This window comes from Acomys minous (assembly GCF_964271855.1).
Source record: "Acomys minous genome assembly, chromosome: 20".
Classification (NCBI taxonomy): Eukaryota; Metazoa; Chordata; class Mammalia; order Rodentia; family Muridae; genus Acomys; species Acomys minous.
Window position 1 is genome coordinate 15,424,473 of NC_140502.1, and position 14,277 is coordinate 15,438,749.

The 14,277-nt window shown below is 46.1% G+C and overlaps 1 protein-coding gene across 5 annotated transcripts in view; it reads right to left on the reverse strand.

Annotated features, from left to right (window-relative positions):
- The window catches only part of PLA2G4C (phospholipase A2 group IVC), a 43,063-nt gene that overhangs the window by 9,969 nt on the left and 18,817 nt on the right, over positions 1-14,277 (reverse strand). For 4 of the 5 annotated variants that reach the window (XM_084770120.1, XM_084770119.1, XM_084770117.1 and 1 more), the window contains exons 5-11: positions 10,985-11,174; positions 8,827-8,947; positions 6,945-7,085; positions 5,979-6,032; positions 2,693-2,746; positions 1,424-1,576; positions 921-1,088 (exon numbers count right to left, since the gene is read on the reverse strand). In XM_084770120.1, coding sequence (XP_084626246.1) covers positions 921-1,088; positions 1,424-1,576; positions 2,693-2,746; positions 5,979-6,032; positions 6,945-7,085; positions 8,827-8,947; positions 10,985-11,174 — 881 coding nt within the window. The remainder of the gene's footprint in view (positions 1-920; positions 1,089-1,423; positions 1,577-2,692; positions 2,747-5,978; positions 6,033-6,944; positions 7,086-8,826; positions 8,948-10,984; positions 11,175-14,277) is intronic. The other variant, XM_084770118.1, reaches the window with a different exon arrangement.

Below are 14,277 nucleotides of genomic sequence, written 5' to 3' on the forward strand. Positions count from 1 at the left end.
TGGCGTGTGTGGTCCCTCCTCTAAAGCCCTATAGTGGAGCACTGACCTTCAAGGTGACAGTTTTCATTGAATATGGAGAGGCTCACAGGTACACCCCAAAAACTGACAGCAGTGTCCTAGGGGCTTGGGTCACCAGATGAATGAAAAAGAGAGTGAACTGAGCGCTAGCATTCCCCTCTCCTCTCTCTCTCTCTCTCTCTCTCTCTCTCTCTCTCTCTCTCTCTCTCTCTCTCTCTCTCTCTCTCCTCCCCCTCTGTCCCTCCTCTCTGTGTCTCATCTGTCTCTCTTCTCTCTGTATGTGTATATCTCCCTGTCCCATCTTTCTATCTCTCTCTTCTCTCTCTCTCTCTCTAGCTCATCTCTGTTTTGTCTCTGATGCTGTCTGTCTCTCTGCATCTCTGTCTGTGTCTGTGTCTCTTTCTGTCTGTCTGTCTCTGTGTGTGTGTGTCTGTCTGTCTGTCTCTCTCTGTCTCTCTCTCTTTCTGTCTGTGTGTCTGTCTGTCTGTCTCTGTCTCTCTCCATCTCTGTCTCTCTGTCTCTCTTTCTGTCTCTCTCTCTTTCTGTCTGTGTGTGTGTCTGTTTGTCTGTCTGTGTCTCTGTCTCTGTCTGTCTCTGTCTGTCTCTGTCTGTCTGTCTCTGTCTGTCTCTCTCTCTCTGTCTCTCTCTCTCTCTCTCTCTCTCTCTCTCTCTCTCTCTCTCTCTCTCTCTCTCTCTCTCTCTCCTTCCTGACTGTGGTGCAATGTGATCAGCTGCCTCTGCCTCACACTTCTTCTGCCATGGTAAACAGTATCTACTGAAACTGTGAGTGAAAATAAAGGACTCTAAGTTGCCTTTGTCGGGTAACTTGCCACAGGGGTAAGAAGATGTAACGGATATCAGTGGGGACAAGAGAGGAGGTGTCTGATGGTGCTAGCATTTACCCACAGTCCAGCTCTTCGAGCTGTACATTTCATCTTCATCGGGCTCCGGTGTCCTCATGAAGCAGTAGAACAGATATTCCAGAAACTGCTCTTTCTCCTTGGGGGAGATCTCACTCCAATTCTGGCCTATCTCAGCAATCCAGTTGTGCCTCTGTTGGCCAAATTCATCTGCCTCAAAAAAAAAAAAAGAAAAAAACCCCAGATGATTACTCATTTCAGGATGGAACTGCGCCACCTGCCAAGAGCCCCTGTTTAGCCCTCTCCATCTCATCTCTTGTAGTGACCTGGCAGTGACTGTACCGTAGAGCAATTTCCTCTGAGAGAAAGCATTCCGGAAAGTATCAGGGAAGCAGGGCTTAGTGGCACACACATTCAATTGCAGAAGAGGGAGAAGTGAAGAAAAAAGAATGCCACATCTTCATGGCAGGCCACCTGCCTGTGTGTCCATCCCATGCTCTCCAGCCCCTTAGCATCCCTTAGCACGTGTGTCCTGGTGCACAAACCTTCCTCAGCACCCAGAGTCTGCTGCAGAGCCCAAAGTTTATCCTTGATGCTGGGGTCATCATGATCCTTGACATAAGCTATCGCTAAATCCAAGAGCTCTTGATCCACCTTCATCCCTGGTGTTTCCATATATGCTGCTGGTCCAGCCCCTGCTAAGAGATAAATAGCCACCCATGAGAATGTGGAGCTACAACCATTGCCTTCCCCGACAAAAATCTCCTTTCTTGACACTGCCATGTATACCCAGGCCAGCTTCCATGTGTTTTACTTGGCAAATGCTCCCACCTGCCACTCAGGAGCCTGAATGTTCCTCCCAGGCCCACCTTGGCTGGCAACTGGCATGTACAAAACAGAAGCCCACGTCCCGTGTTCCATGTGACACAGAAGCATGATCTTCAAGATAAGGCTTTGTACCCCCCCTTCGCCCATTACAGATTACTAGAAGAGTAAGGAACACAACACACACACACACACACACACACACACACACACACACACACACACACACCTTCCAGTCCAGGTTTCTCTCTCAGCCCAGGATGCTCAGTTGCCTCATCTGTCAGAAAACTATGATGAGGCTGGGGAGATGGCTCCATCAGTGTGTGAACATGGAGTTTATTAATTCTATAGGCTACTCAAGCATGAGGACCCGAGATCAGATCCCCAACACCTACTTAAAAAGCCAGGCACAGCAGGGCGTGGTGGTGCACTCTTTTAATCCCAGCACTCAGGAGGTAGAGGCAGGCAGATCTCTTTGAGACCATCCTGGTCTACAGAGTGGGTTCTAGAACAGCCAAGGCTATACAGTGAGACTCTGTCTCAAAAAACAAACCAAAACAAACAAAAAAGACAAGGGCAGTGGCACAAACCTGTAATCCCAGCAATGACTGGGGAGACAGGACTATCCTGAAGGCTTGTTGGCCACTCAGTCTAGCCAATTAATAAACCCCATGTTCACACACGGTAGAGAGTGATAGAAGGTACAGGACATCATCTTCCAACCTCCACACGTGTGCACATGTACATTACATATCTCAGTGTGTGTGTGTGTGTGTGTGTGTGTGTGTGTGTGTCTGTCTGTCTGTCTGTCTGTCTCTCTCTCTCTCTCTGTCTCACTCACACACACACACACACACACACACACACACACACACACACACACAATGTGACAAATGAAGATTATCATGACATTCTGAGGCCTGTGGCTGGCTTATACAACGTCTCATCCATGTCCTCATCAGTGAGTCACAACAAACCAGGGTGCTTACCTGCCATGGGCTGAAAATTCGGCTTCATTTTTGCTATCAGGTCCATTAAAATGTCTGCAAGAAGGTAAAAAAAAAATACAGAATGCTTATCTGTACAATATTTTATTTAAGACAGGGACTCATAAATGACCAGACTGGTCTCAAACTTACTACATAGCTGAAGATGACCTTGAACTCTTGAACCTCTTGCCTCCATCTGCCAAGTGCTGGGATCACAGGCATAAACCACCAGTCATGGTGTTGAGTGTGTCCAAGGCAAGTTTCTCTAGGGCTGTTCTTTATAGTATTGGACACAGTAGGCTGGGGTTTTGCTGATACTCCATCTCAAGACCTAACTCCATGCCTCCTTCCTAATCCTGCCTCTAGTGAACCCAAACTGGCAACTTGAAATTGGATTGGACAATACACACCTGTAGGCATACGGTTATTTTGTAATTCAAATGCTGGTTCTGTACTCCCACATCCTATCTCTGGTTGCAATCCTTGTTTTGAGAATCTCCTGCCTCAGTGTTGTGTAAACACTGCCCCCCCCAATTGTCTCCTGTTATGCCAATAAAACAGCTTTCAGCTGAGCAGGGGAGAGAATAGGGCTGGACTTCCTGCCAGCCAGAGGAGGGGCTAGAGAAGGAAATGGGCGATTCAGCCATGGGAGAGGTCCAGGCGACATCAGGAGAGAGGAGCTCGAGCAGGGAAAGTTACAAAGTACAAGTATCTCTGGAATGTATGCCGGGAGGGAACCAGATTAGCTTAAAGGGTTAAGAATGGAGTAGTAGCTGCTCAGTTATTGTGTTGGGAAGTTATTATACAACAAGCATAAAAGTCTCAATTATTTGGGTGATAGCCAGGTTAAGAGTGAAACTTAAAGAGAAAGAAACACAGTTGTATAACATTAACTTTCATACACAACACCACAAGCCAAGGCTTCTTCCAGAAAGCAACCTTAGTTTACCCACTGAAGAACTAAAATATGGCCCAACCTCCAGCTTTAGCCACAGGAAGGCCAGAAAGATATATTCTCTTTTTTTTTTTTTTTCATTTCTTTGGTTTGGTTTGGTTTTGCTTTGCTTTGCTTTTCGAGACAGGGCTTCTCAGTATAACCCTGGTTGTTCTGGAACTCTTTGTAGACCAGGCTAGCCTTGAACTCAGAGATCCGCCTGCCTCTACCTCTGAAGTGCTGGGACTAAAGGTTTGAGCCACCACACCTGGCTCTAGACTCATTGAACTTGTCTTTAACCAAGAGATGATGAATATCACATTCAAGGAGCAATGTTAAAATACAGAGTATCTTTGGCCCATCATTTGGACGTAAGTTGGTATTAATGAGTATAAACTTTCAGTAATTATCATTACTGTTAGCAGCCTTGGAGGTCTTTACATTGGCTACAGCTAAGACCTTGGGGAAAGAAATATTTTTGCTTTACTTATGGCCCAGCACTGTGCTACCAGGTGAGACCCACCATCTTTACCATGAAAGCTAAGCGCACCCAAAGCACTCTTATCCACCACCTTTAACCCAAGCTGTATGTACTTAAATGTATTCCCAACTTCCGTCCTTCCCTCTTGAACTTTAACCTTAAACTGAGCATTCTCAATAGCATACATCTTACCTATTTTTTTCCTTTTTCCATTTTTACATGTGTGGTATTGGTGTTTGCCACATGAATAGGAACATATGTATGTAAAGGTGATCATCACATGTGTGTGGGGAGGCTCAAGGTTTATGCTGGGAATCATCCTCTATTGCTTTCTAGATTATTCATTGAGGCAGGGTCTCTCAATCAAGCCCAGAGCTAACCGATATGGCTCTATTAGTTGCTAGTTTTGCTCTAGGGATCCCCATCTCTGCCATCTAAGGCTAGATTTATAGGCATGCTGCCAGGCCCATGTGCTATTTCTACGGGATCTGGAGAGCCAAACTCTGGTCCTCACATTCATGTAGAAAATGCTTTGATCACTAAGCCAACACTACAGCTCTACATCTTAAATTACATATGTCCAAGAATGTGCCCATATCTGAAATGTTTTTCCAAATAAATATCCACAACCTCTCCAAAAAAAGTCTTTATGCTCCGTTTGAAGAGGGCATCACTTTGGAGTCAATGCCTGACTCTCCTTAGCCACACAGGTAATAGGTAATGCTTTTCTTCTGCCATTTCACCTCTTGGCTATGGGTTTTGGCTTCACAGTCACCAAGGTGCAGACTCATTTGGTCTGGTTCAACATTACTGTTATTATATATTAGTGAGACATTATCACTGTAGTCCAGGCTCTGTTCTAAGGACCTTACACACATTAGGTCACTTAAAATTCATCTCTAACACATGGGGCTGGAGGTATTGTTGTCCCCATTTGGTTATGTTATCATACTGATCAGAATTGTGATGTGGCTCCAGGCACAAGTTGCCACCCATTCATACATCAGTGCTCACTGCACAGTCAGAGCAAGCAAGCAACTCAGCATTCTTATGACTCAGTGGCTCTCCAAAAAAAAAAAAAGCTCAAGTTAGAGGCTGGAGAGATGATTTAGTGGCTACAAGCACTGGCTGCCCTCCCAGAGGACCCAGGTTCAATTCCCACCACCCACTCCAAATCCAGGAAATCTGATGCCCAGTTCTGGTCTCTACAGCCACCAGGCACGTATGTGGAACACAAACATACAGACAGACAAAGCAACCACACACATAAAAATAAATGATTTTTTAAGGCAGGCTTTCTCTATGTAGTCCTGGCTGTCCCGGAACTCTCTGTGTAGACCAGGTTAGCCCCAAACTCACAGAGAACTCCTGCCTCTCCCTCCTAAATGCCACAGTTAAGGGTGTGCACAACCATGCCCAGCAAAATAAATAAAAATTTAAATTCAAGTGATTGTAGCATGCACTCCTGGGGGGGTTGATAAGGATAATGTAACAGAACAGATAATAACTGCTGATGTTTTCTAATGCATCTATCTGCCAGGCTTCATCCTGAGTACTTTGGAGGGATTCACCCTGAGTCCTCACAACCAGTGAGTGCTATGATGATAGCATCTGTGTGGTGTAGAGAAAATGGCTAACCGAGGTCACATGTAACTAAGTAGCACTGTTCCCAAGACAGTCTGCAGCCAGCCACTCTGCAGCCATCCTTACTGCCCCGATGGAGGCTGAAGAAAAGGCAGTAATGTTAGGAAATATAGTTGTCAAGACAATAACAGTAGTTTCCTTTTCTGTCACATGAGGGAAAGTGAAGATGAGTTTCTTTACACAGGTATTTCTAGGCTTTGGCCCCTGGGTTCCCCTCAAATACTCACCCCAAATAAATTTTTTAACCTCTTCCATATCAGCTATAGCACTTCCCCATAAGCCTGTAAAGGAAAGAGAAATAAAACTAAGACTCTGTGTGATTAAAGTGAATCAATAGGAAATCCTGTACATTTGAGTCCTGTTGCCCGTCATAGACAGAAGCAGAACTGGAACGTGGACAACAGCTGAGGGGTTGGCAGGCCCAGTGTCATGGCAATGGTAGCTCAGGGGTTGGGTGCTGCTGTGGGGAAATCAGGGCTATGAGCGGATCTTGAAAACCTGGAAATGGGATGGAGAGGAATTCTAGCCAGATTAGACCTATGTAAAAAAGCAGAGATGACCTCAAATGACTCTACTTCAGAGACTAGATGGATGGAAGGGCGTTTACAGCAGAGGATACCGTAGGACAACAACAGTCTTGCCTCTGTTCCTGTCTGTGCAGAAGGAAGTGTCCAGGAGAGACTTCATAGTGTACCTCAAAATTATATTCTGACTGTGCACAGTGGGGGAACACCTATTATCCTAGTATTTGGGAGACGGAGGCAGGGGAAACAAGAGTTCAAGGCTAACTGTGGCCACAACAGGATATGTGAGACCCAGTCTCAAACAAAAACAAAAATCATTTGCTAAATAAATGGACACTTAACTATCCTTGAATTCCTAGCACATGCTGGTGACTGTGCCGGTGTTGTACTTGTGGGACTGCATGTAACTCCCACACCCATGTTTGTTTATCAGAAGCTATACCCTTGGATCCGGGCACTTCCTGGACCATTTAGTACGCTCCCAGGCATCTGTCAAGCAAGGGAGTCCCTGAGAGATGCTGAAGACCTTCCTTTAGAAACCGCAGGATGTCTTTTTTTTTTTCTGCTAAGAATGAAGGAGGCTGGCAGAGCTAGATACTCAGGGAGGTCATTTCTTGCCCAACGTCCACATCCCACCTCCACTGGATTCCATCTGATCCCAGTACTGACCTCTCAGGAAGGTCAAGTCTCTCTCAGGCTCTTGTCTAACCACTTTTCCATTCTCGAATCTGCTTCCAAACTGTGTGATGGGGATGTAAGCCCCAAGTGCAGGGTAGCCAGCATGATGAGGGGTGAATTCAAACCAGGACTCTGGGAAGACAAAACAAAGGCAAGCTACAAGTTCTGACCCTGAAACATAGAAGGTGCTGGGGGTGGGTGGGGCCCACAGAGTAAGGAATGTCAACCATATAGAGAGGGGCTGGATGATCTCAAATAATCGGGGATCCTTCCCCCATGCCTGTGAGACTCTATTCAAATGGAAGCAATTCATTATTTCAATAGAATCCTGTTTCAGTTACTTCCCCTAACTTCGGCCATCATACCCACCTTTTTCTTCCACTTCATAAGAGCTGCAACTCCAAAATGTGGGAACAATGAAAACTCTAGACACACCATGACATGAAGGAGTTATCTAGGGCACTGTGGAGTGGATGGACTATTTATCATAAGAAGGAAATCGCACGACCGTGTTTTTCTAGAAACTTCTTTCACGTAGCTATGGAAGGAGGAGAGGACATGGTACAGGAAGACCAATGATGAGCTAATTACAAGAGTCCTCATGAGAGATGTTGATTCTTGGTCTGGGATGTCCTCAGAGTTGTGGAGAAGGCTGCAATGTGGAGAGCTGAATTAGAGAAGGCATGGACCAGAGGTCTCGCTGGTTTTGAGAGTATATTTGGAGAGAGTGCAGCGTAGCTATTCATACATTCTTGGCTAAATAACTGTCTTCCTCTGTGAGGCAAGGCCATCCTCTCCAAACCAGTACATAGTTCAGAAGAAAAGATGGAGTGGCTAGGGAGGAAGGAACCTGCTGGTTAGCCATCCAGATCAATCAAATCAACATTGGGAATCAATGGAGTGACAAATGTTGCGGCCAACTTAAGCTTACCTCTGAACTGCTGGATGAGAGTCTATGAGAAGAAGGAGGTCAGCTCTACCTATGGTCATGTCTGTAAGGAGCCCTTCTTGATAGTTAATTGATAAGGAAAAATCAGGTGCACTGTAAGTGTCACTATTCCATCGGCAGAATCAGTATAAAGAGAAGGAAAGTTAGCCCAGGGCAAACAAGCAAATAAGGATAAAAGTATCTGTTCGCGACTACGGATGTGATATGTTAAGTTCTTGACTCGACTTCCGTTCAATAATTGGCCAATAGTCTGAAGTTGTAAGCTAAATAAAACCTTTCTTCCCTAGGTTGCTTTTTTGCTACAGTATTTGTGACAGCAACAGAAACCAGATTAAGGACCCATACTAGGAGAGGGACGGAGCATTAACCCCAGGAACTTCTGAGCTCTGGGATGCTAGGGTGAGTGAGCACCTGGAGCATTGCCTGATGGGTATTGATCAATGGGGCACACTCATCAAACCAACAAATGTGTCTTATATTTAGTAAGTTGGGTGAAGGGGTCCTGCCCCCAGGGCAAAGACCGCGCCTTGAAAGACAAACGGGACGTCAGGAAAGCCACCGGCACCGGGGTGGTTACTGAACCATGAAGGAGGTGGCAGGTAGCCCTCATTACAACTTCCTTGGCCACTCAAAGCAAGTGTGGACCCTTTGGTGGTATCTGGGACACGTGTTTGCTCCCCTGTGAGCAAAGCATGTTTTCCTGACAGGCCCTTTTCCACGAGTCCTTTGTCCCCAGGCCTCCCAAGGGTCAGTGTGGGGAAAATATCCATACGTTCCACTTAATAACGTTTTTCTGGGGGGTATGGAACCCAGGGTGCTCCATTTACCCAAGGCAAACATCCTACCACTGAGCTATATCCCCAGCCCTGTTCAGTGTCTGCCATTCCCTTGCAACCTTCCCTCCCCTTCTAATTTTTGGCTTACTCTGAGTTTTTCTCTTCCTCCACTCAGGCTGAAGATCATCATCAATGGCCGCAAAGATGGGATAGGGCATCACTCCTTCTTCCACTTGCTCCTTTATGCTGGACAAATTGGAGTCCTGAAGCTGTGGGGGGGGAGAGGGGGGAAGTACCAGATTGAATAGGGTAGACGCACAAGGGTACGGTTTAGTCTCCCCAAACTGAATGGGGTCTTTGTACGTAGTGCACCTAGTTTTTGAAATATTCTTTATCTACAAAATCCATTCCCACGTGTGTGCAAGCCAGAGGACACAACTTGCACGAGTTAGCTCTCCATCTACCATAGGGGTTCCGGGGACTGCGGCACCTTTACTCACTGAGCTAGCATGACAGACCCCTGTCACTTGGGACAGGCCCCCAGTGTAGGAAATAGACAGAGCTCATCTATAGATACAGGGTAGCATGGCCTCAAAGGATGAGAGTGGATAAGAGTCAAATAGACCACTGCAGAGGAACCAGTCTCACAGGGCGAGAGAGAACGGAGAGATCGTGGCCCTATTCGTCTGGCAGAATTTTATCCCCTTCGAGCAGCAGTTCTCGTTTGCCTCTGCCTCTACCTCTGCACTGCCCACTACCATTCTGTTCTTCATTTCAGTGAGTTCTGCTGCCTTAGATGCCTCGGAGAGGTAGACTCAGGTGACTGGCTTGTGCCACTTAGCATAACTGAAGGAGACAGATGTCAATGCAACGTATTCTTACCGTCCACCTCCTACAACCAAAACAAAAACAAAAACAAAAAAACAAAAACAGAAAAAACCATAAGAGGGAACAACCAGAAGTGTCTGCAAGAGGTGAATATGCTTGGCACCTTGATCACGAGATAGCTCACAGGGAAGTGCATGAGTCTGAAATATATTTGTATGTTCAACTGTATGCATATTGGTTATACTTCAACAAAAGCTTAAAAAGCAGTAAGTTAAACTATGTGAGACAGCTCAAAGTACGGGAAAGAGAGAGGATAGACAGGGGGGTGGGAAGATGTCTCAGAGATGAAAAGCCCTTTCAGAAGGCCAGAGTTCAGTTTCCAACAGCCTGGAGGAAATGTAACAAACCAGTAGAATCCTCCCCACCCTTCCACGCCAGCCTGGCAGCTGTAAATCCAGTTCCAAGGGATAGAGTGCCCTCGTCTGGTTTCCAGGAGGTACTGCATGTATATAGTGCACATATACCCACGTGGGCAAAACACTCATATGCAAATAAAGATAATTTTAAGAGACAAGGGTAGGAATGACAGAAAGGATAGTGAGAAAGGCAAAGAAGCGGGGAGAGGAAGGGAGGGAGGGATAAGAGGAGAAAACAAATATACTATAAGTACCCGGTCCACTTTGACATTTCTGAATAACATCTGTCCTCCCCGCCCCCCAGGACCCACAGTCTTGTAGAAATGATAACACCATCATTAGAAACTTCCATTCTTTTTTCTCCCTGTCTACTCCAGTCTCACAGTTAAGGGTGTGTCTGTCCCTCTCATTTCTAAGAACAGGACAATGTTCAACCCAAGCCAATCAAAGCATAAAAACCAGGAGAAATCCACTGGAGAAAGAACTCTTTGGGGGCTGACTTCCCACTGCCATCCTAACTCGCCTTGGAGGAATGCAGCCATGATGAGTTCACCCTGCACTCACAGATATTTAGGTCATAATAGTCATATGCTCCACACTGAGCTGACCATGTGCTGTGCTCAGACAACCTAAGGTTGGATCCTAGAGCCAGCCGGCTGGAGAGTCTGGAGGTGAGCACAGTGGTACTCTGAGGTTGAGAAAAATCTTTCCCACTAAGAACATGGAGATGCAGAAAACTCCACTCTTTCTGAGTAAAGAATAAAATTGGAGTAGAAGGGCAGAGAAAAGTAAATTCAAGGAAAGAAACGACCAATAACAGAGATGAAAAGAATAAGTGCCTTGGAGCCTGTTGTCTTTGGATATTCCTAGATTTTAAAAATAATTTCTACTTATTTTACTGCACAAATGAGTCAAAGTCTGATTCTTCTATTTACAGTCAATCAGCCCTGGGACATTTTTAGTCTTGAAGTAAAATCTCTATATGCCCAGATTTTGAAGAGCTCAACAGGGCTATTGATCAAGCTATTTGGGACCCCATATCCTCTGCTGAGAATGACTTACTTCTCTCATTTGCCTGGAAACAATCAAATAGGCCCAAAAGTCAGTCAGGGAGTAATTCTCCCTCCTTGCTGCCTGGATGGCTTTCATTAGGCTCTCTTTAAAGTGCCAACTTTTCTTCTCATATCGCTCTTCCAGCTCCTTTTCCATGTTTTCCATATTTCCATTGTTGGCGTAGAATGAGGACAATGCCCTGGGGACAAAGAGAAGGGACAGATTGAAGATGGGACCCAAATAGGATAGGGAGAGGATGAGCCAGGACGCCATTAATCCTGACTGCCTCTCTCACAGAGGAGGGACGAGCCAGAGAAACGATGATTAGCTGTCATAAAGGAAACGATGTATGCTAAACAAGGACTCGAATGCACGGAGCACTCAAGCAGCCTCTATGAATGATTCTTCTATTTAACAGACAGGACAATGAGAGAGAGAGACAGACAGACAGACAGACAGACAGACAGACAGACAGACAGACAGGGACAGAGACAGAGAGAGACAGAGAGAGAGAGACAGAGAGAGAGAGAGGAGAGAGAGAGAGAGAGAGAGAGAGAGAGAGAGAGAGAGAGAGAGAGATGGAAGAAATACATCATGATGTAACATTAGAGTCCAGATCAGACTGCTGCCCCTCCATCTCACAGACACAGTCAGGCACCTACGAAGAGCACAGTCTGTAAAGAGCTAGTTAACATATGTCCAAGTAAAGTGCCAGGACCTCTCACCTGCGGAAGTGAATCCTGGAAACCTACAAGAAGAACCTTATGACAGGCAGATCTGGGTCCTGGGGTCCTCCTCAAACTAAGGCACCAGCCAAAGAGAATATAGGCAGTAAACTTCGAACCCCTACCAAGACCTAGCCAATGAACAGGATATTCTCCACCATTGAGTGGAGAGTGAGATCTGACTCTCACACGAACTCTGGTGCCCCCTTTTCTGACCATGTCCCCTGGATGGGGAGGCCTGGTGGCACTCAGAGGAAGGATAGCAAGTTACCAAGAAGAGACTCAATACTCTAAGAGCATATATAGGGGGAGGAGGTCTCCCTCAATCACAGACATAGGGGAGGGGAGAAGGGAGGAAGTGGGAGGGAGGGAGGAATAGGAGGATACAAGGGAAGGGCTAACAATTTAGATGTAATATGAATAAATTAATAAAAAAATGAAAAAAAGGAAGTGAATTACATTGAAAGGCGTTCTGTTACACACACACCCTGCTCCCCAACTGCTTTCAGAGGGAATCAGAGAAACTGGCTGTGTCCTGTCGCATGGTGAAACCTTTCTAAGAGACCTCTAAAAAGGATCCTGACTCCGCCAAATGAGTGGTGACTCCTGTTCAGAGCCCCCACCATGTCGTCTGTCTCAGTCCTGGGCCCTGAACTCCTGAACTCGGTTAACTGTGTGTCGATGGCACTGATAACTAACTGGTAGTTTGAGTGGGAATGTCTTTCACAGATTTCACATATTTGAACTGAGTCCCCAGTTGGTGGCACTGTTGGGGGAAGTTTTGAGACTTTCAAGGGGTCGAACCTTGGTGTAAAATATATCACTAAGGGTAAACCCTAGGAGTCATAGCTTCACCCCATTTTCAGTTCTCTCTCTCTCTCTCTCTCTCTCTCTCTCTCTCTCTCTCTCTCTCTCTCTCTCTCCCTCCCTCCCTCCCTCCCTCCCTCCCTCCCTCTCTCTCTCTCTCTCTCTCTCTCCCTCCCTCCCTCCCTCTCTCTCTCTCTCTCTCCCTCCCTCCCTCCCTCCCTCCCTCTCTCTCTCTCTCTCTCTCTCTCTCTCTCTCTCTCTCTCTCTCTCTGTTTTGTGTTTGAAGATGTGATTCCCTCAGCTTCCTGCTCCAACTGCCTACTGATGTGCCTCTCCCACCACTACAGACTCTCCCTCTGAAGCCATATCCCCAAATAAACTCTTCCTTCCATAAGTGACTTTGGTCATAGTATTTTATCACAGCAACAAAAAAAGGTAACTAACAAAGTTCTAACCCCACAGTCCATCTCAGTGTCCCCTTGAACCCCACATCTGGGACTGAATCCCAATCCTCCACATGACACACGGGCAGATGGGTATTTTTGTTCTTGTCTTTTGGGGATTTTGCTTTGTTTTCAGACAACGTACCATTTGTTTCAGTATGTGACTGCTACATCATTTTACAGCCTTTATATTTTGGTTTCTATTGCAGTAATAAAATGCTGACCAAAACCAATTTGCTGAGGAAAAGGTTTATTGGGCATATAGGCCAAATTATAGTCTATCACTGAGGAAGGTCAAAGCAGGACCCAGTCTGGCAGGGCAGGGCCTGAGGAAGGCTCGTTCCCCATGACTTGCTCAGGTCAGCTTAGGCGGCACCGCCTGCAGTAGGCTGGGTCCTCACACCTCAAACATTCATCAAGAAAACGCCCTCACAGACTTGTCTACATGCCAATGTGATTGAGACAGCTCCTCGGTTGAAGCGACTCTGGTTTGTGCTGAGTTGCCAAAGAAAGAAACCAGCACAATCATCTTCACAATTAGCCATCAAAAGGAACAATAGGGTGATGCTCACTTTAGGGAGGCGCAGAGAAGCTAAGCGCCTTCCTCGGGGGAGTCGCACAGATACTGACAGGGAACTGGATTTGTTTTCATACAGCCTCCCACCTTTGTGCTTTTTATCTCCTGATGTGACCTTAGGTAAACAAACCGAGAACACGCATAGATGGGGAGAGGTTTTCAACAGAGAACTCCTTACCAGTTTCTACAAGGAAGTTTTATATCGGCTGCTTCAGTCAGTATTTTTTTTAGGACTTTTTTTTTTTGTATCTATGTGTATGCGTGTATCTGCAGATATATGTATGCACACGCACATGCAAGTGCCTGTGATGGCACAATGAACCCTCACCTCAAGTGTCAAGTGGTGTGTGTGTGTGTGTGCGTGTGTGTGCGTGCGTGCGTGCTCTCAAGTGTGTGTCTGTATGCACATGTGTGTCTGTATGCATATGTGTGTATGCACATGTGTGTGTCTGTATGCACATGTGTGTCTGTATGCATATGTGTGTGTGTCTGTATGCACACGTGTGTGTCTGTATGCACATGTGTGTGAGGGTGCCCACAGAAGCCAGGAGAGAGTATCAGATGCTCTGAGGCTAGAGTTATGGATACTGTGAGCCTCCTGAGATGGATGCTGGGAGCCAAACTCGTCCTCATGACAAGGCGGCAAGGCCCCACTTGCCAGGTAGTTTTGACACAGCAATGAAAAAAAAAAAGTAAATAATACAACATGTGGTTGGAAGTGGGTTCTCCGTTTAATTTCATTTTATTAAC